Below are 24,618 nucleotides of genomic sequence, written 5' to 3'. Positions count from 1 at the left end.
TAATAAAAAGACAAACAGTCCAAGAATGATCATGTGAAACTGATGTTTGGCAAAGCCAATAGAATTGAGATCATAACCTCCCCTCTGAAAGCAGTCTTCACAGAAACATTTCATAGTAGTCAAGTAGTTAGAGCAAATTCTAGAAATGTGGTAGAGACTAGGGGAAAAAAAGCTGAATTATCTTTTTACAAGGAGACCAGTGGATAATCTGTACTTCTAGACGCTTTTCTTAAAGTTTCCAAATGTAAGTTCATTAAATTTTTCTTCCATTTTGCTTTGTGGGGCTTTTTGGTGTGTGTGGTTGTTTGGGGTTGTTTCTCTTTTTAAAATTCCTATCACCAGATTATAAATAGGTCCTTGTGAACTAAATGCCACCCATGTGTGGAGAAATTATTTTGAAAATTAATGGGCTATTTTTAAGTTTTTGGATATCTGGTGTTCAATGTTAGAAGATAAATGCAGTGGGTTAAAAGCTTTTAGGAAATTATGCAACTATGATAGTGTTTTAACCAGAGACTAAGAATAGGAGTAAAAAACCAAAATTGGCTACAAAAAGTATTATAAAGCACTTAGAATTTTGTGACTTGGTTTGCAAGGCTGGATTGTTTTTGAAGTTATAGTTATTTGCTTTTATTGTGCAATAATTTGGTGGCATTTTGGATAATTGTTTTTCTGGCTTTGGGACTGTTTACCAAGAGAATTTGCAAAAGTATTTTTGTTGTTTCCATAATTTATTCTCAGGCTATGGCAATTTTAGAAATGTAAGGCCCTTTCCAGGATCTTCTACTGATTGAATGCAATGAGCTGAATCAGAATGTGAACTATTTAGCTTCTCCTTATCACAAAATTATTTTAAATGTACACTGTGGCATAAATAGAATTTCATGCTTCCTATAGGATAAACATTTTGTCCTGAATTTAACAACAGTAGTTACAATTTGAAACTATTTGCCATGTGTACAAGAAATGTGTGTTGCTAATCTTTTAATAAACTGCAGAACATACATGGACTGGGGAAAAACAAAGTAGGAAAGTCTAGGGGGTGTGAGGCAGACAGAAGTATCCACACTGTCTGGAGCTGTGGCTGACTCCATAGAAAGGTGATCACCTTGTTTTTTGAAATTATCTTTTACTTTTATTTATAAATATTAGTTGTCTATTTTTGATACTTAAGTGAGAATAAGAAGTTAACTGATGACTCCATGCTGAATCTCAGAGTCAAAGCATTCTATAATAGACATACTCTTATTTGACAATGTGAATGTTACTTTCTTTGCATTATTATTATTATTATTGCTTAATATTTCGATGTAGCAATTGTCTGATTCCTTTTCTGAATGTATTTGTTTGTTCATTCTTTACAAGGTTTTTGCTTCTATTCCTTGTTTTAAACATTGTTATTGTTATTAGATTTCAAGTCTTTTTAATTTTGTGAAGGCAAAAAATGGAAAACTAATTACCACATGCATATGTAAAAATAATAAAAAAATAAAAAAGAAAGGAGATCACTTTCTCAGCCTGTCCAGCCTTCTGGAACAGGCAATTCTCCTTTCTTACAGGAGGGAAAGGCATTTCTGTAAAAAGTGTCCATACTGAATTTTCTGCACTAAGATCCACCTATGTGTATTCCCACTCTCCCTCAGCGAACACTCTGACCATGCTGTTCATTGCGAGCTGTCTTTCCCTCCTTCTCCCATCCCCGGGGCTTCCTCACCTTTATAGTTGGCTTCTCTCTAGACTTGGCTCTCGGCCCACGAGGCTGTCACCTGTGGGACCTACACCTGACAGTACTCTCTGATGCTGCCCTGGCTAATGTGCCTCCAAGTGGGTTTGGCCCTGGACACCCCATCTGAGCTTTGACTCTAGGAAGTAGCACCTCACTGTGCAGGCCCCTGTCCTCTGAATGTGATGGTGGCTACACTGGGACACACTCGCCCCTCACCATTATGCAGGATTTCATGGCAACCATGTGGTTTCCATCCCTGACCAACATGGCATGAGACTGGGGGTGGAGACCAGTTGCTTCACAAGGCAGGACTCGGCTTTGTGCTCAGGAGTCCTGACCTGTTCTTCCAAGTCACGTCCCCAGACTGCTTCTTGGAAAACTGATGCTTGTTTGGCTTTGAATCTCTTTCCTTTCTATATTTCAGCTTAGACACCCTTCTCTCCACCCCGTGAGAGCACTGAAGTCCTGCAGTTTTCAGGAAGAGCTCAGAAAGTCCTATTTGTGTAGTGTTGGTTCACTGGGGCTCTGGAAAGATGTGGGGTTATTATCACCCTCCGAGGCACTGCCTTCTGGGAAGTATTCTCTGTCCCTGCTGAGATGGCATGTGTGTGTCACTTCCTCTCCTAGGACAGCCCCACACCCTCGTCTCATGTTCTTTGCTAAATCCGTGCTTTGCTGCTCCTACAAGAGGGACGGGATGTCCACAACTGGACTTCTGCTCTGGTTGCTGAGGTAATATCTATGGAAGAAAAATGCTGCTCTCTGCAAAAATTTTAAGTAAAATTCATGGGATGTTTTCACAGTGACCTACACGCAAGACCAAAGTCCCAGGGTCTTATCCCAGCTGAAGCCACCCAAGCCAAGTGCAGGTGAAATTTCTACACTTCACCTCAAGCACAAGCCCCATTATACCACAGCTTTCCCCACAGAAACATACAATTCACTGGCAAATTTAATTAACAAATAAATCTGATAGTGGCCACTGCTATCCTAAATAAGTATTACACAAAAGCAAGGCTGGTGGACAGGCCCTCGAAGGACCAGCTGGGCCTGTGTGCTGCTATCTGGAGTTGTTTATTCACTTAGAAGGCTTTCTGTCATAGATAAAGTGAGGGGACTGGATGCCCCAAGTGCCGGCCAACAACCCAGGACACTTTAGGCACTTAATACAATACTGAGGAGCTACGAATCTAGTCTACAGTAGGAATGCTTTGAAGATGTAACCACATTGACATCAGGGAAGTATTTTGTAAACTTACAACCTATGGGGAGGAGGATCTGTTTAATCTATACTATGATGATTAGTGACATTGCCAATGTTTGCTTTTGCTATGAGAGTATTTAAATAACAAAGGGAAACAGGAAAGCAGGGAAGTTCTCTGAGGAAATATCCTTGCTGTTGTCTAGAGTTACAGGCATTTCTGCAAATAAAGCAAAACTGTTCAGTTCTCATCCACTTCCCCTTTAACTGGCTTGGGTGACAGGTGGATGGACTCCTTAGTTCAGCAACAAATCTACTTTGTGTGATCTTTACATTAAATGTTCAAACTGTTTTTATATTATAATAAACAGGCTGACCAGGTTGGAATTCAGAAGAGTATTAAAGGATCTAGAGGGCATTTGTTTCTAAGAAGAAGATAGAGGCAATAAATGTTGTTAAGTGTTCATGAAATAAGTTATTGTTTGCTAGAAAAGTCCAAAATTTAAGATTATACATTAAGGGAATATAAATACTTTTTATATCTTCAGAATGGAAGAAGAAGTAAGGGGGAAGGAAGGAAAATGTCATCAATGTAATCAGGGTAAACATACAGACAGAACTGGAAAGACGAGACAGTGATCTATCAGTTTAGATTTTTAGACATACAGCAGCTGTGAGGGTTTCACACATTAATCAAATTTTTAAAAATTTCCCAACTAAAGTTAAAAATGAAAAAACACTTGGTAAATATTAACCTAAAGAAATCTAGAAGCCATTATTGAAATATATTTTCTACACCTAAGTACCTAGCATTTAAATGCACATGCTAAAAACTAACACTAATATAATAAGAAATTATCAAACCATTAATTTAACTCCATTATCACTGGAGTTAAATTTTTTAATTCAAATAGAACTCTATCATGAAATGACTGATGTAGTAACTATATCATTGAAAGGGATGCTGAAGATTTGAAGAATACAGTTAGATTAAATAGATATGTACAACACATGTAACCTAAATAGTGATATACATGTATTTCAAGCATACACAGGACACCTCCAAATATTAAAATATGCTGCACCACCTTGGAAGTCAGAAAGCATCCCAAAGAAAAATACCTTATGAGAAGTCATTTCTCTGATCACAATTGTTAGAAATCAAAATTTAAAAATCAGTAAAAACAAAGAACAGTCAGTATTATGAAAGCTAAAAAGGCAATCCTAGGTAACCTACGTTTGTGGTCTATTGCTACATTTACATTGCATAGCAAAAAGAAGCAAAGAACCGCTAACTTGCAGCAATAAACACTTATGTCTGTGATGCTGCAGTGGTTCCTGAGAGAGGGCTGACTCCACGTAGGCTTGACCGTATCTCTGGGAGCTGACCAGCCATCACCCCAACCGGATGGCTGTGATGACTCAGCTTCACTCACATGCCTTTCCTCCTCCCACTGACTCCACTAGCTCTGCTTTCACAGCAATGGAAGAACCACAGAGAGCAGGGAGTTCTACCCAAGGTCTTGTACAGTGGAGGCTCAGAACTGGCCTATCATCACTCCTGCCTCTTTCGTCTTGGCCAAAGTAACAGCCTGATTTTATGAGAGGAAATCCAAAATTATCAGGCAAAGGGTGTGGACATGCAGTGGTAAAGAATTGGGGTCAGTGGTGCAGTAAACCAACCAACATGATAGTCCACTCGCTCCAGGCTCCGTGTCCCCAGCCACTGTGCTCAGAACCCACCACTGAAGCCAAGACGCTAAGGGAAAAAGCAACGAAACTGACATCCAAAGCATAGTATAAATAAAACCACAATCCAGTAAGAAGAGAAATTAATAAGATGGAAAACATAATGAACAAGCAAAATGGTCAAACATTAATAATGCTATTTTTAGACTATTGATAAATTCAAAATTTTGGCAAGACTAATAAGAATTGTAAAAGTTTCAAAAAAAGAAAATGTAAAAGTTTAAAAATAGAAAAAAATACATACAGGGTGGACATAAAGTTCATGTGTAATTTAAATTAGTTGACTATCTTTTTAATTGGTTGGGATTAATTGAGGGTACAAAGAATTAGGTTACACTGATTGTGGTTGTTAGGTAAAGTCCCTCTTGTAATTGTGTTCTGCCCCAAGAGATGTGTCATACACCATAATCCCTATCCTTCCCAATCCTTCATCCCTCTACCCTCAACCTCGTATTAGATTATCTACTGAATTGAGTACATTGGATTGGTATATGTATACCATGAAATACTATTCAGCCATTAAAAAAGATAGAGACTTTATATCTTTTATATTAACCTGGATGGAGGTGGAAAACATTCTTCTTAGTGTACTATTTAAATTGCACACAACCTTTATGTCTACCCTGTATATTATGAGGTTTTTTAATAGGTATTTCTAGTTATAGATATTTTAAATTTCATCTTTGTGCTAATAAATCTACATATAATGAATACCTTTGTGGTGAAAATTACCAAAATTACATCAGAATAAGCCAACAACCATTAATTAATTGATGCTTTGTTCATTAACAGCAATCTAGCCCCTCCCCATCCCAGAGACTATACGCTCATGAGGTTTTATCAGCAAGTTTAGTAACCACTTAGGATCAGATCTTCGCATGTGTGACCAACTGCACTGGAGAATTGAAAACGATGAAATGCCACCCATAAAGAAGCTAAGATAACTTTGAGGTTAAAATCAGACCAAGACAGTAGATGACAAATTATAATTAAATTATAGTCCACTGTAATTTATGTTTATAAAGAATCCTAAGTAGAATATCAGCAAATTCAGCACAGTAGGATTAACAAGAAATTTTATGAATCTTATAATATTTTCTAGAAAACATAAGAGACTATGTCTAGCTAAATGATATATGAGCATATTACATTAGACTCAATCACAAAAAAATGGGAAAGTATTTACTAAAATGCAAAATTTATCTATGAATCAACACTTTAGGACAGCAGAACAGCAGTTGATGGTCCTATATTCTAACAGAAACCATTTAACAACAGTGTGTAGAGAATATCATTTCTTCTTTTAAACTTTTAATAGTAACTTTTTAATCAAATTCATTTAAAAGAGTGCACTAGTTAATATAAATAAGACTCTGAGAAAAAAAAAAACTAACCAAGATTATGGCTCAAATAAAATAGAATGTAATTTTCTGCTCACTAAACCATCTAAGACATTTGCTTCTTATTGGTTGGTTTATTTCCTGTGATGATTTAGGGAACTGAGTTACATCCATCTTTTGACCCTGCTGTCTCCTAAGCCATATGTTTGGCAGAAGAGGAAAAGAGTGTGGGGACGCACCTCTACTTCTGAAGATTCTGACTCAGACATGCACATATTTCTTCTTTTCCTATTCCCTTGGATGGAATCCAATATGTGTCATTGTCAATGGAGCCTCAGAAAGACAAAGAAACATATTTTCATGAAAAGCTAGCAGTCTCTACCACAAGTAGAAAAATTCTGGAATAGCCAAGACATTAATTTTGGTAAAAATGAATAAGAAGGGCTTGTTCTAGCATTTCTAAAGGTTTATTATGAGGTTCTAGTAACTAGGAATGTGTGCAAGAAATATAAAAAGAGATTACTTGAAAAATAGAATAGTTCAAAATGCATATACACATATAAATATATATTCATATGCATTAACAGATATACATGTATATATATGTCTGGTATATGAGACAGGAGGCATAGCAAATGAACAGGGAGAGAGTGAATCAGGAAGTAAGTGGTGTTGGAGCAATTTGCTTGACAATGTAAAAACAGATCACCAACGGCAGCTCAGTGGACCATCTTAACATCTTATACAAAAATAAGAGGTACACATGATTAAAAAATACTTGAAACTATCAGAAGAAAATGAAGGCATGTGTCTTTACAGCTTCAGAAAAGGAAATTAATTTCTAAACCAGAAAAACACACAGAATACATGATCACAAGGTAAAAGGTAAAAAAATTTTGACTGTAACAAAATTAAAACTTGAGTATAATTAAGGTACATTTTAGATTGATGAAAATTATTAGCTAGCAACAAATAATTATCTAGAATACATTACAGACTCCCAAAATTAGGTATGACTATTAGGCCAGACTTTGGTGATTTTCTATCTCTACATTTTAATTTTTCATAAAAGAAAAGTGAAAAGTAAATTTTCTTTCACTAAGGAAATTTTGTAGTCATTCCACATCAAATTAGTATAGCATGCATTGATTTCTGCTAGAAATAATGAAGATCCCTTGAAAATACCTTAAATCAATTCCTAAAACTGATTATTCAGGTTCTTAATTAAACAAACTAAATATAGATAAATTAAACTGGGTGTACAATAGTCTGTTTATGAAAGATAAGAGGGGTGTATGTGTATGCCTTGGGCTAGGAAGAATCAGGAGACACAAACCACAGAGTAATTAAACAATAGGATTTTAATAACAAGAATTATTTAGTAATGATAGGAGAATAATTATAAAGATGGGCTGAGAGCCCAAAAGGGAATCCTGAGACTGACGGGGAATATTCAAGGCCAAACAGACTTGGGTGGGAAGACAAGATGTTGGCAATGTGGATAAGGTGTGATTGCAGCCCACTGACTAGTGAAGAAGCTGGAATGGGAGACTATGGGCACGAGGACTGGGGTGCACTGCCATTGTAATAGGGGGTCAAAGGAAACTAAGCTCTGGGAAAAGGAGTCTAGCTGCTAGGTTTCCCACATACACTACTGAACCCTCAGTCAAGAGGTCGAAAAAATATACCATGAAACATGCATCTTCCAGGCAGTTTGCATTGGAGAAACCCATTAGTTTGAGCAGAACAGTGAAAATACATTCTATAGAAACTCCACAAATGAACCACTGATACCAGCAAGGGGAGCCTCTTCTTCCCGCAGTGTCTCTACAGTCCTCTCCTCTGATGAAGCATAACATCATGCCAGCCGGCAAAGAGAAATATTTCAAAGGCCCAGATCCATTTTCATAGAGCAGGCTCTGAAGGGTGATTTGGGAGCTGAGAGGGAATAACCTGATTACTGTCATGGTGCATCACAAATAAATGATGGAGCAAAGATTCTGCAAGTGGAAAAGATAGAGGAAGAGTGGAATGCATAGTAACAAAAATGCAAACATGAGAACACTTGGGATTCTAACCACTTGTTTGTAACCCTGTAGTTATTAGGCTACTCTTTTTTTGTTTGTTTGTTTGCAAGATGTTCCTTCTAATGAGGAACTTTGCATTGACTTTCTCTTCTTCCTTATTTTTCTCATTGACAGGGCAAAATGAGTAAGAGAGAGATCAGTGTGTGTCAACAAACTTGGGCCTTACTATGCAAGAACTTCCTTAAAAAATGGAGAATGAAGAGAGAGTCCTTAATGGTAGGATTCAATATCTGTGTCACTTTATCTTTATGATGGGAAAATGTATTTTGCCTTACAAATATTTATGCCTTGTCTATATCCTACTATATACACACCAATAGAAAAAATAACAATAAAGCACCTTTATACAATAGCAAAAGCCATTCTTCAGACCATCAATCTGTTTGAAGACATTTCAATTGACATAAGCTCATAAATTGAGGTTAAAAAGCACTGAAGCTGGTGAGCACTTGAGAATTCAATAATTTTTTTTAAAAGGCAAAGATCACAGTGTTTACTCATGTTCCCACTTACAGATAGTTGGGTCAAGGTACTGGTATTCCACACACATGTGAAACAAATCCACCCACGGCAATAGGTAACTTGCATTTTCTCTGTGAGACCTCTTTATCTTTTAAAAGACAATTCCTTTTCTTCAAAAATAGTAGAAAAGTCTAAAATGTATTAAGTGCCAAGAAAACAGTCAGCATTAGACCACATAACAAAAATCTTGGTTAAATTTTAGTAATTTTTTTCCTTTTATTAAGTCATATACACATAGATCATGAATACATTTATGCATTTGTGGGGTACAATGTGTTGATTTTTTATACAATTTGGAGTGATTACATCAAACTAATCAACATAGCTTTCATCTCATTTACTTAATTATTGTGTTAAGACATTTATGTTCTATTGATAAATTTGACTTGTACCCTTGCAATATGGTCCATAGGTGTAGTCCCACCATTCACCCTCCCTCTATCACACCTCCTCTCCCCTCCCACCCCCTCCATTTCTCTCCTTCATCCTGGGCTATAGTTATGATTCATCTTTCATATGAAAGTGTGAGTGATTATAAATTGGTTTCATAGTAGTACTGAGGACATTGGATATTTTTTTTGCCATTCCTGAGATACTTTACTAAGAAGAATATTTTCCAACTCCATCCATGTAAACATAAAAGAGACAAAGTCTCCATTTTTTAATGCTGCATAGTATTCCATGGTATACATATACCACAATTTTTTAATCCATTCATGGATCGATGGGCTCTTGGGCTTCTTCCATGACTTGGCAATTATGCATTGAACTTCAATGAACAAACTGATGCAAATATCTTTGTTGCAAAGCATTTTTTGGTCTTTTGGATATACACCTAATAGGAGAATTGCAGGATCAAACAGGAGGTCTACTTTTAGATACCCGAATGTTCTCCAAACTTCTTTCCAAAAGGAACATATTAACTTAAAGGGAACACTTTTGCACTGCTGGTGGGAATGTAAATTTTGATATTTTTAAAAAATCAGATAGAGATAGCTAGGTACCATATTTAACTAAATTGGAATTATACTATTATACCTACTTTGTGAGGTTTTTTCTAATATCATGCATTTTGAAAAGCAAGTGTTTTCTTTTTAAGAGTTTGCCTGCGACCCAAATTTATAAATACATAACTAAGACAGTATCCCTCAGGTCACTGGGATTCTGCTGTGTTTCCAACTCCAGAATCCTGGCATATAACCAGCATACCATTATTAAGTGAGAAATTCCTTAAAACCGTCTCTCACAACAGCTAGACTTCCAGTAGAATCAAACATAGTGTGAGTGGGTCACCAAGGTGATCCTGGCTGGTAATAATTTAAAACAGCTTGCTGCTGTGGCATCTCATATTTTTTCAGATCAGTATATGCTTTCTCATTGGCAAGGAGGCTCAATAAATCTTAATTCTCATTTATAGCTCATTGAACTAACCCACACCACTGAATTTATATTGTACATATTTCAAACAGTTTGTACTATGGCATATATTGACATAAGAGTAAACAAAGATACCAGCTCTACTCCAAAATGATTGTGGATGACTAGTTTGAGATCATAATTGTCTCTACCCTTTCTCTTGGATTGTGTAGGAATGGATTACCTCATTATTCCTTCTACTTTGTGTCTACCTATATCCTCATGACCATGAAGTTGTTGATTTGTCTTCACTGCCAACCAAGGACCTGGGACGGGTAGATTCATTTAATGATTCCACATTTTCTATTACATATACACCTGTCACCAAAACAACACAACAGATAATGAAAAAAGTAGCCTCTGCTTCCTTCCTGTCAGGTGAGTTTTCTAGCAACTTAAGAGGAATGTCTGGCACCAATATCTGGTTCCTTGGACAGTAGACATGTGTGGTATTGTCACTGCCCATTTGTAAAGTTCCCAGGTACCACATGAACCACACTATATCCAAACCAGAGGGTGTGTGAAGGGTGAAAGGGCAGCATCCACAATGAATTTTGGTGTGTTTTTACTAGAAGCATAACTAGATGCCAGCACATAATAAGAACATAGGCTCTTTACAACTATAAATTCATGCTTCAAAGGGGAATCTATTGTAATTGCCTCATAATCCCATTGTAGGCCTCTAGCTAGGGTGAAGACTAAAATTAAGGCTGTTGTAAGTATAAGTTTTAGGTAGTTTATTTGAGATGCTCTGGGTAGTGGTAAGAGGATAGTGATTTCTAGCATGAATAGTAAAAATGTAATGGCTACTGTGAAGAATTTTATAGAGAATGGCAGATGGGTTGACATTTACAGGGCTTGATGTTTTTCCTTTAAATATTTAGGTGTTGTAATCAGAATTCAATAGCTACAAGTAAAAATGCTAAGCAATGTGTTAAAAAAGTTACTGCAAAGATAATTATTCTTTTTTGGATACTATCAACCTAATTGATTGAAAGACAATGGTACTAATAAATACTAAAAGGAGATTCTCACTGTAAATAGAGATGTACTGGGAACAGTCAAAATACTACAGGACTTCAGCACCAGACAGCCCTTCAAATCCCAAATGAGGTTCACATGGAAAGGGAAATTTTTTTTTTTTTATTAAATCATAGCTGTGTACATTGATATGATCATGGGGCATCATTCACTAGCTTCACAGACCGTTTGAAACACTTTCATCACACATGTAAAGTGAAATTTTGTTTGATTAGTTGAGTTATTGTAAGTTAAGTTATAACTTTAAAGTAACTGAGAGCTTGTACGACTTTGTGAGTATACTAAAAGCCATGAACTTGTACAATTAAAGAGGGCAAATTTTATAATATGAGAATTATTGCTCAATTAAAAAAGAATATAGAAACATGACTTAGAGGACCCTGGCTATTAGTTTTAAGCAATGTAATCCCCCTCCCACCCCCCCCCACACACACACATACACACAGGATGTTATTGTAAAGGGAACCTATGGCTCTTGGCCCATTCCCGTCACTGGAAGTCTGTATGACCTCTTTTTGTCTTTCTTTATCCATCTCTGTCCACAATTCCACTCTGTCCCAGGGAACCATTAGTGTTGTGCTGAGATTCTCACCCCTTTCCTGGATTAAGTATCCAGTAATCTACCCTCTCTGGTGTCTGTGTTCAGCCACATGGTAATTGTAGCCTCCTTGGGCCCAGTTTCCAGAGCACATTGGATTTTCCTTCCTATCTGTGACACTGGCACACCAGCTGGACATGAACCCTCCCAAATGTGCTTTCCCAGGGCACCTCACCAACCACCCCACTGCTACACCTGCGTCTGAATGTCTACGCTGCACATCTTTTCTACTAACAATGTATCCACTTTATTCTGTAGTAACAGAATCTTATTTTGTAATAATAATATTGGTCTATATTATTCTGTCCTCTGTGTTAATATGCTGTAATAAGAATAGATATTATTAAACTTATTTTACAAATATAAAAATTAAATAACAAAGATAAAGTGACTTTCCCAGGATGACACAAATTCAAAAAATAAACTCCAGAATAAAATTCAGTTCTATCCATATACATTGGCCTGTTCTTTCCATGTCCAATCCAGGACTTTGGAGTCTTTTTCTTTCCGTCTTAATGAAATGTCTACTAAATGTGGAACACAAAATCTACTGAAAAGGGCATTTTTTATAGTGATGTCAACATAGGCACTTTCCCTGTATTTAAAATAATTTTCACTCTTTTTTGAACTTATTAACCATACCATCAGTGTTGTTCAAGAAAAATAAATTTTGATAACTATTTTTCACTTGATATAAATCAGTGCCTAACGGCAATGTACATATTTATCTATCTATATCAATCTACCTACCTACCTATCTCTACCACTTTAGACTTACAAGAATACTAATTCTTCTGTGAATAGTCTAATTGGTATAGCATTATATGTCATTGAAATTGGTTCAGTATATCAAACATACATATGAAAATAAAGTGATTATCATGTATTTCTCCTGATTGTGTATAAATGGAACTTTAGAATGATCTCTTCTCAAACGTTTTATCTATATGACTTTCTCAAAGTTAATCCTCGATTTTGTTTTACTCCCGCAAGAACTCTAGCCAGAGCAGTTGTCCTTGACCTCCTGAGGTTGTGTCTCCTTATGATTGACTAATCATAATATCCCTTACTTGTATGGCAGATGAAAAAGTCTTGGGTATGCCTGATGAGGCAGTTACTGGAGAATTAGCAGGAAGTTATCCTGAGGAAGTGGTAAGAGTCATCTTCACTGATACATATTCGTATCATTTGAAGTTCTTAATGGGCCATAAAATCCCATCAAGGAAGGAGCACAGAGCCCACACAGGTAATTTTCCAGCTATAAAATTCTGCTGTCTTCTGTTTCAATTATGTTATAAGCCATGTGTGGGCATAGGGGTGTGTCAAGTTAGACAATCCCTGTATCCCGTGGCAATGTCCACGTGTTATGCCACACACCCATTGGTTACATATGGTCTGTGACTGACTTCTCACTACAAAGGCAAAAATGAAAAGTTGTGACGCAGCATCTGCTACCTGGCCTTTCACAGAACAGGTCTGTTGATCTCTGCTGTGGGGTGTGTGACAGGCATAAGGAATGCTCAGCTATTCACAGAGTGGATGCTCTTGCACGTCCTGGGTTTCTGTTTACATGGCATCGAAGAGAGACCTACTCTGTCCCCTTTGTTCACTCATTGTACTTAGTACGCTCCTGTCTTAATGCATTCATCAGCACTTCCACAATTCTGTTAAATAACGTTAGAGATTATTGCTGTTTTCAGTGGAAAAACTATGATGTATTTTTTCACACTATGGTGGAGATTGCATAATTGTTTAGTGTGCTAAGTGAATAATTCCTAGCTTTCTAAGCTTCTGTGATCAGCATAATGTGGAATCTTATCTTTTTTGGATCATTGACAGGGCAATATGATGCTAATATAGTTGAAAATGTGAAGTGAGGGATTTCACAATGGTGAAAGTCAGGGAGGTGGAGTGGTCATTTTTAGAATTCTGCCTAGCACAGATAGGAATTCTGACCAAATTTCTTCATGGATATATTCTAATTCCCCCAATAAAACCATAACAGATATTTTCTTGTAAATCGACACATTCATCTAAAATTTACCTTTAAAAACAACAACAAAAAAAAATAGTCAAGATGCTCTATCAAAAAAGGAAAATGAAGTTAGGAGAAATTAAAACAGGATGTTGCAGCGATTGATAAAATAATGACGCAGAAGAGACGACCGTGGGAAAGGCTCACATAAACATGAAGACTAATACCGTATTGAGAGGACGCCGCAGATCAGTGCGGGGAACTGCTGAGGCTGTTACCTCTCCATAAAAAACAAGACGATATTATTTCACATGAAACAACCAGTTCCAAGGAAATATTTATGTGGAAAAAGCTAGCCTATAAAACCTTTAAAAGCCGATGTACAAAAAGACCTCTAAGGGTAAAATAGAAAAGATTTTTTGTAACAAACCAACGACTAAACTACAAGGGAAAATATTGATGAATTCAAAAATATATGAATTAAAGAATTGTCCTTCTGAAAAGTTGCCATAGACTAGTGAGAAATAAGGGCAAAACTTACGGTTTTCACCCTTGTGAAATCCCTCACTTCACATTTTCAACTATATTAGCATCATATTGCCCTGTCAATGATCCAAAAAAGATAAGATTCCACATTATGCTGATCACAGAAGCTTAGAAAGCTAGGAATTATTCACCTAGCACACTAAACAATTATGCAATCTCCAAAAATTACGGTAAAATATTTATAACAATAATATTAACAAAAAATTACTTTCAGAATATACAATGTTTCCTCTGACTAAATGAAGACAAAAAGGAAAATAATGATAAAACAAAAGTAGGAATTTCATAAAGCAAGAAAGCCAGACCCAGAATAAACACAGAGAGATGTTTCCTTGCATCTGCATTTCTGAAACAACAATGATATTATTTCACATTTATCAGACTAGCAAAAATTAGCAAATATAACATTAAAAAGTACTGCCACGGCGGGTAACAAAGAGAACATCTATCCAACCTTCTAGGACTTTTAAACTCCACAAAAATTGAGACATTTTATTTTAAAGCTGAACTATGCATCATTTATTGGTAGAGTGTGGAGTCAGCTAGGAATAACCAGGGAGGAGGGAACAGAAACGTTAGTCTCCAATAGCCTGGCATGAACAGATCTAAGGAGAAGAAAAAAGCCATCGATTTCCACAGGTTACACAGGTACAAAGTGCTCTTTCTCCCCTTGTATCACGCTTGCATGAGTTAAGGTTGTGTGTTTTGATCACCCTACCTGCATCCCTTGTGAGAAAAACAGGAGAACTATGAATAAGGATGAAATGAACACTGATTGCCCAGGCTTCTTTTTCACTTCAACAAGTAAAAATTAACTCACACAGGATAAAAGATTCAAATCTAACACATGAAACTGTAACAACTCTAGAAGAAAGGGTGGGAAAAACTCTTGATGATATTGACATGGTGGAAGATTTTATGAAGAAGACCCCATTGGTAATAGCAAGAAGAACAGAAATAAATACCTGGGACCTGATCAAGCTTAAAAGCTTCTGCACAGCTAAGGATTTTATAAACAAAGCAAATAGGCAGCTTTCAAAATGGGAGATGATATTTGCATGTTATGAATCCAACAAAGGGCTAAAAACCAGAATCTACAAAGAACTCAAGCAAATCAACAAGAAGAGAGCAAACAGCCCAATTAATCACTGGGCAAGAGACACGAACATTTCCTTCTCCCGAGTATAGATAGATGAATGGCCAACAAACACATGAAAAAAATGTCATCGTCCCTAATCAACAGAGAAATGCAAATCACAACCACCTGGAGATATCACCGAACCCCAGTGAGAACAGCCCACATCACAAAGTCTCCAACCTGCAGATGCTGGCGTGGGTGGGGAGAGACGGGAACACGTACACTGTTCGTGGGATTGGAAATGAGTGGAACCTTTCTAGAAAGAAGCCTGGAGAACTCTCAACCAACTAAAAGTAGACCTTCCATTTGATCCTGCAATTCCATTACATATTCTTTCTACCCAGACGAAAAAAGGTCATTTGATCACAAGGACATTTGCACTCTAATGTTTATAGCAGCTCAATTCACAATCCCAACGATGTTGAAACACCCAAGTGCCCATCAACCCTTGGGTGGATTAATAAAATGTATATATACACCATGGAATAATATTTAGCCATAGAAAGGAAAGAGATCTTATATTTTTTGTATTTACCTGGATGGCATTAAACGATGTTCTCCTTAGTAAAGTATGCCAGGAATGGTAAAGCAAGCCCCCCATGTGATTTGAAACAGTAGATGAACAACTACAAGCCCACACAAGAGAAAAACACGATTACATTTAAGGGGTCAGGAGGGGAGACCCCTGAGGTTACTGAACTCAGTAAGCTCCCACCTAATGGCTATAATGTAGGGGTGTACGGGACACCTCCTGGGTGAAGGACTCAACTACAAATTGGACACCACCTAACAAATGCAAACCACGTAACTCAATCATACATACCCTTATATTAATCTGAAAACAAAACAAAACAAAACAAAAACCAGGAACGACTCAGGGTCCAGGGCAGTTGCTATTTCCAGCCTGTCCACTCCCTTTCTGGGGAGTATACTTTTGCTGCTGTACAAGCCTTTTCTGTGCCTGTCTGCTTTCACTGAATAAACGTGCCACCATTGCTGGAATCCCTTTCTGCAACATTAGCAATAACCTTTACGCCCCGGTGCTATAACCCAGCATCATAGAACTTCCAATAGCGAAACTCTCATACCTACCTACCTGTGTTACAAACTTGCAGCTTATTTTTCTCTCATTTTTGAGGGCACAGAATAATTACTAATTGTAGCACTAATCGGATAGCTAGAGTCCAAGTGTTTAAAGCCCAGGTGTCTGCTTCTGCAGACTGAGGGGTCAGTATAACAGACACTACAAATACTAGTTGAACAAACTCCTTGCGTCTTGGGAACAGAGCAGCCCTACCCCCAACCCCATGCAATCCTCAAGCTGAATTAGCAGCCTGAGTGGACAAATTTGTACTATCATAAATCACTGTAAGTTAGGGATTGTTTTCCCTGTAGCATAAAACAAACTATCCTGACTGCTACATGCATATTTATAAGAAGATATATAAAGATTTTCACAGCAGCAGGCTTTTACTGATAACAGTAAAAAGAATAAAGGAATGAACCAAATGATCGTCAATAGGAGAATGGATAAGTAAATATATCAACTCGCATTTCTGTGATGGGATTCTATAATCATAAAGAGAAAAAATATGTACAGGGCCATTTCTCTACACGTCAAAGTGATAATATAGAACAAATAGATGAAGTGTAGAATGATAAACATAATGAGATGTATGGAATAGGAGAGGTTACAATATTTAAATATCTCTAATACAGTTTAATATTTAATGGATTGGTAGGCCTGTTTCTTAATAAATAAACCATTTTCTCTCAAACACGTTCTGGTTGACATGATTTAAGTTGTTACCCTATTTGAACTTCCGTTTGTCTAAGACGCCTGTGTTATCTGTCAGAAAAAGGTTTAGTTCAGTGTTTCTCAATCCCTATCATAAAAAGATACCATTTTCACAATACAAAGAAGAACAGAGATTAACAAAATGCTTGATTGGAAAAGAACAGAACGTAGTGTGAGAAAGCACACGGTATTATAATTTAATGAGGAACTTAATTTCCTAAGAGTGTTCTGCCCGGCTCATTCTGAGAACCATTATTATAATTTATGCTTTCACAGGCTTCAGTCAAAATAAGAACATTCAGAATTGGGGGCCATTGTCAAAGTCACTGTTTCATAGAATTAAGACTGAACCACCCGTGACGACTGTTATGGTTTCTTTTTTTCACAAAGGTCATTGTTACCAAGCAGGCGAAGATGCTGACTGTGAAGTTTCGTTATTCTGGGAGAGAGGTTTTGTGGCTCTTCAAGCTGCCATCAATGCTGCCATTATAGAAGTGAGTATGACGGGCTCAGCGCAAACTGATATTTAATGCAAATTAATATTAGAGGCGTCAAAAGTGTCACGGAAGAAAATACAAGTGGCTAGCCCTGTTCTTTCATTTACTCGTTCTTATCCTTACAGCAAAGCTTACTAATTTTGCTGTATGTCATTGGGGTATAACACAAATGGAAGAAAAACCTCTCCATGGACTCAACCGTGTCAGGAAGGCAGGTGTATAATAAGAAAATTATTAGAACAGAAGTAGATGAACATGGAGGTTTCAATGAAGTCTTTGAAGTAAATCAGCAAGACGTTCTTACTTTAGAATGCAATGGAATAATTTTGAATTGATTACATAGTATCATTTAAACTTGAAGCTAGAGGTGAGAGGTTGATAAAGTAATGTAAGCACTTAGTAAATTCTAAGAACTCTACATATCACACAGCGCCTGAACTCTGAGCTCCAAGTGGGCCGATCACAGGAGACGGGAGTGGGAATTTGGGCTGGCGTCAGATCCCAACAGGCAGTTGAGCATTCCTAGGAAAACAGGTGACTGAAGGAAAATGGACAATGCTGTTTATTAATATGCCAGTTTTGTTCATTAATGTTCAGGTCACAACAAACCATTCAGTGATGGAGCAACTGATGTCAGTTACTGGAAAATATATGAAGATACCTCCCTTCGTAAGTCAAGCAGGAGTGGCCATGGATTTGCTCCTTTTCCTCTGCGTCATTTCCTTTTCCCCCTTCACTTACTACGCATCTATTAATGTCGCAAGGGAGAGGAAGAAGATGAAGGGCTTCATGGCGATGATGGGTCTTCGAGATTCAGCATTCTGGTGGGTCAAATGGAGCACACGCAAATAAATGGGAGGGCAACTTTGCTGCATCTTTATTAAAACCTAATGATAATGATTTCACACTTTCTTTACACCTATGAATGGAATAAGTTGTCCTGGGTATAATGTTTGCTGGGTGTTACTTGATTCTCTGTGTGACAAAAGAACATCAGGGTGAGGTGTGATGGGTGATTGTCAGGGAAGGATGTTGGAAGACGGCCACAGCAAGAGGGTGCCGGAAAAGATAGACATCAGTGTCTGTGCCAGGCAGAAGCAGATTTCAAGGGAGGATGGGACCGAAAGGGGAAAAGAAGCCAAAGATCAGGAGCTTTTTTGAAAGTGAAGAACGTGGTAGGTGTATCTGAGGGAACGAGCTAGCAAAATAGCATTGTGAACAGGAGCTGGGTAGTGTGAATTTTAAACGTGAGTGGTTGAGTGATTCCAGGCATGGACCAAGTTCTGGGTAAGAATTTGTGAATAATTGCTCTGAAGAGCATGGAGGTGGTGTTTGCAGGGAGGAGGGATAAAAGGCAGAGAGGCAGGGGAGCCAGGTGGATTGTGCAGATAGCAACAAATTAGAGGTCCGAAGAGTTCCTCCCAGCATGGAAACCCTGTACCTCAGCAGTGACCTCTTCACTGAATCTAAAGATTTCACTCTAGAGCCAAAATGTCTGAACTTGAAACATAGTTGCTTAGCGTCTTTGTTCAGTAAGTTCTCTGTCAATAAAATGAGGAAAATACGGCTCTTTCTGTATAGGGCTGCTGTGAGAATAAAACGATTTCATGCTTAAGTTCTTGAAATATTTCCCAGCATGTAATAATGGCCACATGTACTGGCCATTATCTTGTTGGTTCTGCACCTGTTTTTGTTTTTGCTTTTTAAAATTATTATTATTTCATCATACCTTTCAAAGAATACTGTAAAACAAAACAAAAAGTAAATGGATGAGGAAAGGAAAGTGACCTGTTTTGAGATCAAAGAAGTGAGATCCTGTTTTAGCATTCTCTCTTAGCAGAGAAATGAATGGAATTGAAGATAAGTATGTAGGCTATTTGGTGTGCATATCCAGAAAAAGATGACAACAGCATTTGAGAAAATGACAGACACCACAGAACTGTAAAGAAAAATTTCTTATCTGCAAGGAAAATGTGTGATGCTCTTCAGCCCAGAGAGGCTCCAGGGAGGAGAAAAGGATCTGAGACTCCTGGGGGGTGGGGGTGGGGGGGCTACGGCATCGGAAGACAGTGTCCAACCCAGACACTTTACTGAGTCTTCACTGCAGTACCATTCCTAGTGTCTGAGCAGTTACAGAGCTTGTCCAAGGTCACAGAGTAAGGACACAGCACACAAAATGTCTAAACTAAAATCTATCAGACCAGAAGCCTCAGTTTTCTTTTTTTTAATTTTTCTCTATTAATGCATGTGTGTGTGTGAATGCGTGTATTTCTGAAATCAAGTGTAGGGGGTAATATTCCTTATTCCTCAAGAACGTTCCTAATTCCTCAAGAATTCTGACTCCATTTTTATCTTATATTTATATATCCTAGAACATTCGATAAACATCTGCTTACGGAGAGAATGGATGAATGGTTAGAATCTATTTCAGGTCCTCCTTTTCAGTTGAACATAAAATACTAAAATATCCGTGTTGTTTCCACACTAGGCTTTCCTGGGGATTGCTGTACGCTGGTTTCATCTTCATCATGGCCCTTTTCTTGGCACTTATTGTGAAATCTACCCAGTTCATCATTCTGACTGGCTTCATGGCGGTCTTCACCCTCTTTCTCCTCTACGGGTTGTCTTTGGTGAGTTGGTGAATTAAACATTTCCCGGTCCACCGGACAGCCTGAAAAAGCCAGAGTTGGCTTCTGATGAAGTGTTTATATCCCTTCCCCCATTTTTCTGTCTGTTCTGTTTGCAGGTAAAAATCCATAGACAGGCACAATTTGATCTGTGGTTTTTCATCATGTCGATTTTTAATACAATTTGCAGAACAAAACTTTGTGTGTTATATACAAAATAAGGACATAACTATAATTATGTCTATTAAAATATTATTTGTCATGCTATTAATAATTTCAAAGAAACATGAACCAATTAGATCCTCTCTCATTGTAGATAGCTTTGGTTTTCTTAATGAGCGTCTTGGTCAAGAAATCTTTCCTCACCGGCCTGGTGGTCTTCCTTCTCTCTGTCTTTTGGGGAAGTCTGGGATTCACGGCATTGTACAGATACCTTCCTGCATCCTTGGAGTGGATCTTCAGTTTACTTAGCCCTTTTGCCTTCATGCTTGGAATAACCCAGGTGAGAAGCAATCTAATTGTTTATTCATGGCCTTTCCAAAACATCTTTCACTTCTGGGATTCAATGGGCTGCAGTCATTTTTATCCTCAGTGTTGTAAAGCTTAAAAGTCTTGTGAGGTTGTAAAGATGAGTTTTAAAAAATTTTTACAATATTTAGTCCCGCAAAAATAAACCACTTTTACAGTGAAAAAAATGGAGAATTAATATGCAATTCCTTACAGACAGTATATAATGTTCCCTTAGGCCATCAATTATAGGTGTGATGTTGCAAATCTAATTCTGAATACCTATTCCAGTTCATAGGTATTTACTTAGTTTTTGAAGGTTACAGGAAAATGAAATAAAATTAAGTTAAAAATTTTGAAAATTGTTTCTGTTCATAAACTATCTTTTCTATTCATTTGATTCCTATTTAGTCCACCCTGCCTTCTCTCCAAGTAAGTGGTAATGCTAATCCCTAAATATTCACTGCTTAGTAAAAGGATTAGTAATTACAAAGAGCTCATTAATGTGGACATTATAGACAAGCCCACTGGCTTTCCTTAAACACACCAGTGCCTTTTCCCACACTGTAAATTCTTCAGGTAGCATTTAAGAAAATTCACCACATCTTTTGACTTTGCCCCATTTAGTGAAAGTTTATCTGAGCCAGAGCTCTGATGTCATTTTTCCCCATACTTCTCTACCTCCTGGTCATGTTCCAATTTCATTCATAACATTTTTATCGTAACAACTGCTATGAATAAAATTTAGTAAAATTGGTCACAAGTTCGAGCCTTGCAACAGATTTGAGAACCAGGAAGCAGCAAACTCCTTACTTCACATCTGTGTCCAGTTTGAAGCAGTTAAGTAGTCATGTTATTCCTATCCTAAGGCTAATTGTTTACAATTTATCATAAATCTACTTTCCCTTAATTAATTACTTTGCAATTTTCAGTGCTTACGTTCGGACTATGATTTGAATTCTAACGCACCTCCTCATCCATCGGATGGCTCCAGTCTCCTCATCCTGATAAATTTCATGCTGGTATTTGATACTTTCCTCTATCTGGTGTTGGCGATTTACTTTGAAAAAATTTTGCCAAGTGAGTAGTGATACGATTAAACTCAAACATCATTTAAATAACGTTACTTCCAGGCATGAATCTCTTAACACACCCACCAGTTATTTTCTAAGAGCTGCTTTGTGTATGAACAGGAAGATGAACCTAGTCGCCCTCCTGGCTGGTTGAGGATTTCATTTCACTCCTGCAACTGGACTTTCTAGAACTGAAGCCTGAATTTTGTTTTTTGAATGACTCTTTTGTTTGAACTTCACTCTGAAGTGTGAGGCTTGTTTCTCTTAAAAGTGACGCTTAGAAAGCTGGTCTATCAATGGGTGTGGAGCTGCTTTGGTCTGACTGTTTAGCTCAGTGGTTCTGAGCCCTGGCGGAACGTCCGAGTCATGTGGAAAACGTAAAAGGAATGCAAAAGCTCAGGTCACCCTCAGAGATCCTGACTCAATTGATCAGTGTGGGGATCAGCACATCTATATTTTTAGAAACCTCCCAAGAATTTCACAATAGGGGGAAATGAACATGTCACGAATTTTCACTGTTATCACCACGGAACTGACAAAACATGAATTCCACAAAAGCAGGGGTCTGTTTTCTTCACAGATCAAACCCAAGCACCCCCCACAGGGTCTGAGACAAACTAGGGACTCCGTGAACACTCCTGGGGGAAACGTGGGCTCACTCCCCTCTCCCTCCTTTTATGATCAACAGCAGGGCCTGAGTCTTTCCCCTTTGCATTTCCTATTCAAGACAGAATGTCAAGGGCCCTTTATTAATAAAGCGACAAATAAACACTTGTGCCAGGAAACATCCTCAGGGGGAGAATAGGCCCTCTTTGTGTGTGCGTGTGGGCATCTGTGTGCCTTTGTATGTGTGTTTATGTTTTAGATAATCATTTAAGAAAGATAATTTAAAGGTAATAAATATAAATGACAGGAAAAAAGTTAACTTGAGAAAATGCCATTATTACACAGTGATAAATTGTGTGGTAATACACATTCAGACACGGCTGCGTGCTTCTCTTTGCTAGATTGTTGCTTTGAAAGGAAGAGCTTGGGACTAGCTAAGAGTATGCCGTACACCAGGTCTGCAGAGAGTGCTCGGTGAATATTTATTGCACGAGCGAGGGACTGAACAAGTAAAAAGTTCACAGAAGTTTGAAAAACCCGTCTATCTCACAGTGGTCAGTTGCAGAATATCAATAAAACGTGATTCTTCTGTTTCATAATGTTTCCTAACATATAGGGAAACAGGTGATGATACAGTGCAAATACAGCATGGATTAATTTCCAGGAAGATGTTTCAAATACTGTGTCCTCAAAGACTATCGTAAATTTGCTGCAGAGGGAAGTTATTGTTTGGGGATGAGATGAGCAGAAATACAAAGTAGCTCTTTTTTTTTTTTGCAGTTTTTGGCCAGGGCTGGGTTTGAACCTGCCCCCTGGGGCATATGGGGCCGACGCCTTATTCCCTTTGAGCCACAGGCGCCGCCCCAAAGTAGCTTTCTAAACAATCCTACTCTTTTAAGTTTCTATAAATCCTTTCGCTCCACCCTCTCCCTTTCTTACGTATGTGTCATTTATTTTCTTATTTTCTACTCTGTCTCCTCTTGGCATATTTATTTTGTATAGCCAATAGTCCCTTCTCAATGTCTTCCTCCTGTGTCCGTGTGAGGCCACCTGCTTTCCCAGGTGGAATTGAGGACGTCGACCCATCTGGCATTTACGTTTCAGTATCTGGCTTTACGTTTCAGTATCTGGCTTTACTGAAATTAAGAAAATTCTGAGCCTTTATTTAAATCACCTTTGAATTTTTTAGTTCACTGTTTCATTGCTTCCTATAGGGACAATTATAAGAGCAATATGTTAGTGATACTTTTCCTTACAAAGTTACACACATCGAAACACGCTCGTTGTTTTGTGTTGACCGTGCGTTAAGGTTTAGTGACAAAGGGACAAAGGAGTTGCCTTGCCAAGTGATGTTATTGTGACTCTCTCTCTCTCTGAACCTGGTGATTGACCCAATGTACTTGTCTCCTGGTCCTGTAGATGAATACGGACATCAGTATTCACCCCTGTTTTTCCTGAAGTGCTCATTTTGGTCACAGCAGCAGAAGGCTGAACAACACATGGCCCTTGAAGATGAAATAGATTTTGATCTTTCATCCAGTGACTCTTTCGAACCAGTGTCTCCAGAATTCCATGGAAAAGAAGCCATCAGGTAACCAAGAAGCAAGGGGAAAACTGATAAAAGGCTGGGGAGCTAACACTTACCACCGGCCCTGTGCAGAGGGCTCTTTTCTGTCTTCGGGCAGTTCCCACGGGTCCTCACCCACGCTACACTCTCACTTCTCACGTCAAGGAAACATTCCCTGCCCAACTTCTTCTTCTTCTTTTTTTTTTTTTTTTGTTTATCAGGCCCCAGCCTGTGGGTCAAACCTGCCTTACCAACTTCTTGAAGTCTTCCATTATCAACATTCACACGTAATAAAAACTTAAATTTCACCAACAAAGATAACTCAGCGAAAGCCTCGATTCTCGGGGTTGTGTCTGTCCTTTCTTCTCTCCCTGCCCCGGCCTCCTTCATGTCTTTGCCTCATCTCATTTATTTACACTCTGTTCCCACTTCATTTGTTATGCTCCTTGTTTTTCTCTTGTATTTAGTGCCTTTCTTTTCTTTTTTTTTTTTTTTAACTCTTCTTGTCGTCATTCCCAATATTTATTGTCTTTTTAAAAAAATTTCAGATTAACACAAGGGTACAAATGGTCAGGTTACAATGTTTGCATCTGTGCGGTAAGGC

The 24,618-nt window shown here is 37.8% G+C and overlaps 1 protein-coding gene across 4 annotated transcripts in view; it reads left to right on the top strand.

The window, feature by feature from the left end:
* Positions 1-24,618, top strand: part of LOC128571184 (ABC-type organic anion transporter ABCA8-like) — a 62,536-nt gene continuing 37,918 nt past the window's right edge. The window contains exons 1-11 of one of the 4 annotated variants that reach the window (XM_053570854.1): positions 3-244; positions 2,354-2,458; positions 8,218-8,319; positions 10,215-10,419; positions 12,762-12,926; positions 17,528-17,631; positions 18,232-18,458; positions 20,123-20,264; positions 20,578-20,763; positions 21,701-21,848; positions 23,867-24,038. In XM_053570854.1, the coding sequence (XP_053426829.1) occupies positions 8,224-8,319; positions 10,215-10,419; positions 12,762-12,926; positions 17,528-17,631; positions 18,232-18,458; positions 20,123-20,264; positions 20,578-20,763; positions 21,701-21,848; positions 23,867-24,038 (1,445 nt within the window). In that variant the 5' untranslated portion in view covers positions 3-244; positions 2,354-2,458; positions 8,218-8,223. Of the gene's footprint in view, positions 245-2,353; positions 2,459-8,217; positions 8,320-10,214; positions 10,420-12,761; positions 12,927-17,527; positions 17,632-18,231; positions 18,459-20,122; positions 20,265-20,577; positions 20,764-21,700; positions 21,849-23,866; positions 24,039-24,618 lie in introns of all 4 variants that reach the window. The other 3 variants (XM_053570857.1, XM_053570853.1, XM_053570856.1) reach the window with 3 other exon arrangements.

This window comes from Nycticebus coucang, chromosome 18 (assembly GCF_027406575.1).
Source record: "Nycticebus coucang isolate mNycCou1 chromosome 18, mNycCou1.pri, whole genome shotgun sequence".
NCBI classification, from domain to species: domain Eukaryota; kingdom Metazoa; phylum Chordata; class Mammalia; order Primates; family Lorisidae; genus Nycticebus; species Nycticebus coucang.
The sequence above is the reverse complement of the archived record's forward strand: the minus strand, read 5'-3'. Positions and strand labels throughout refer to the sequence as shown.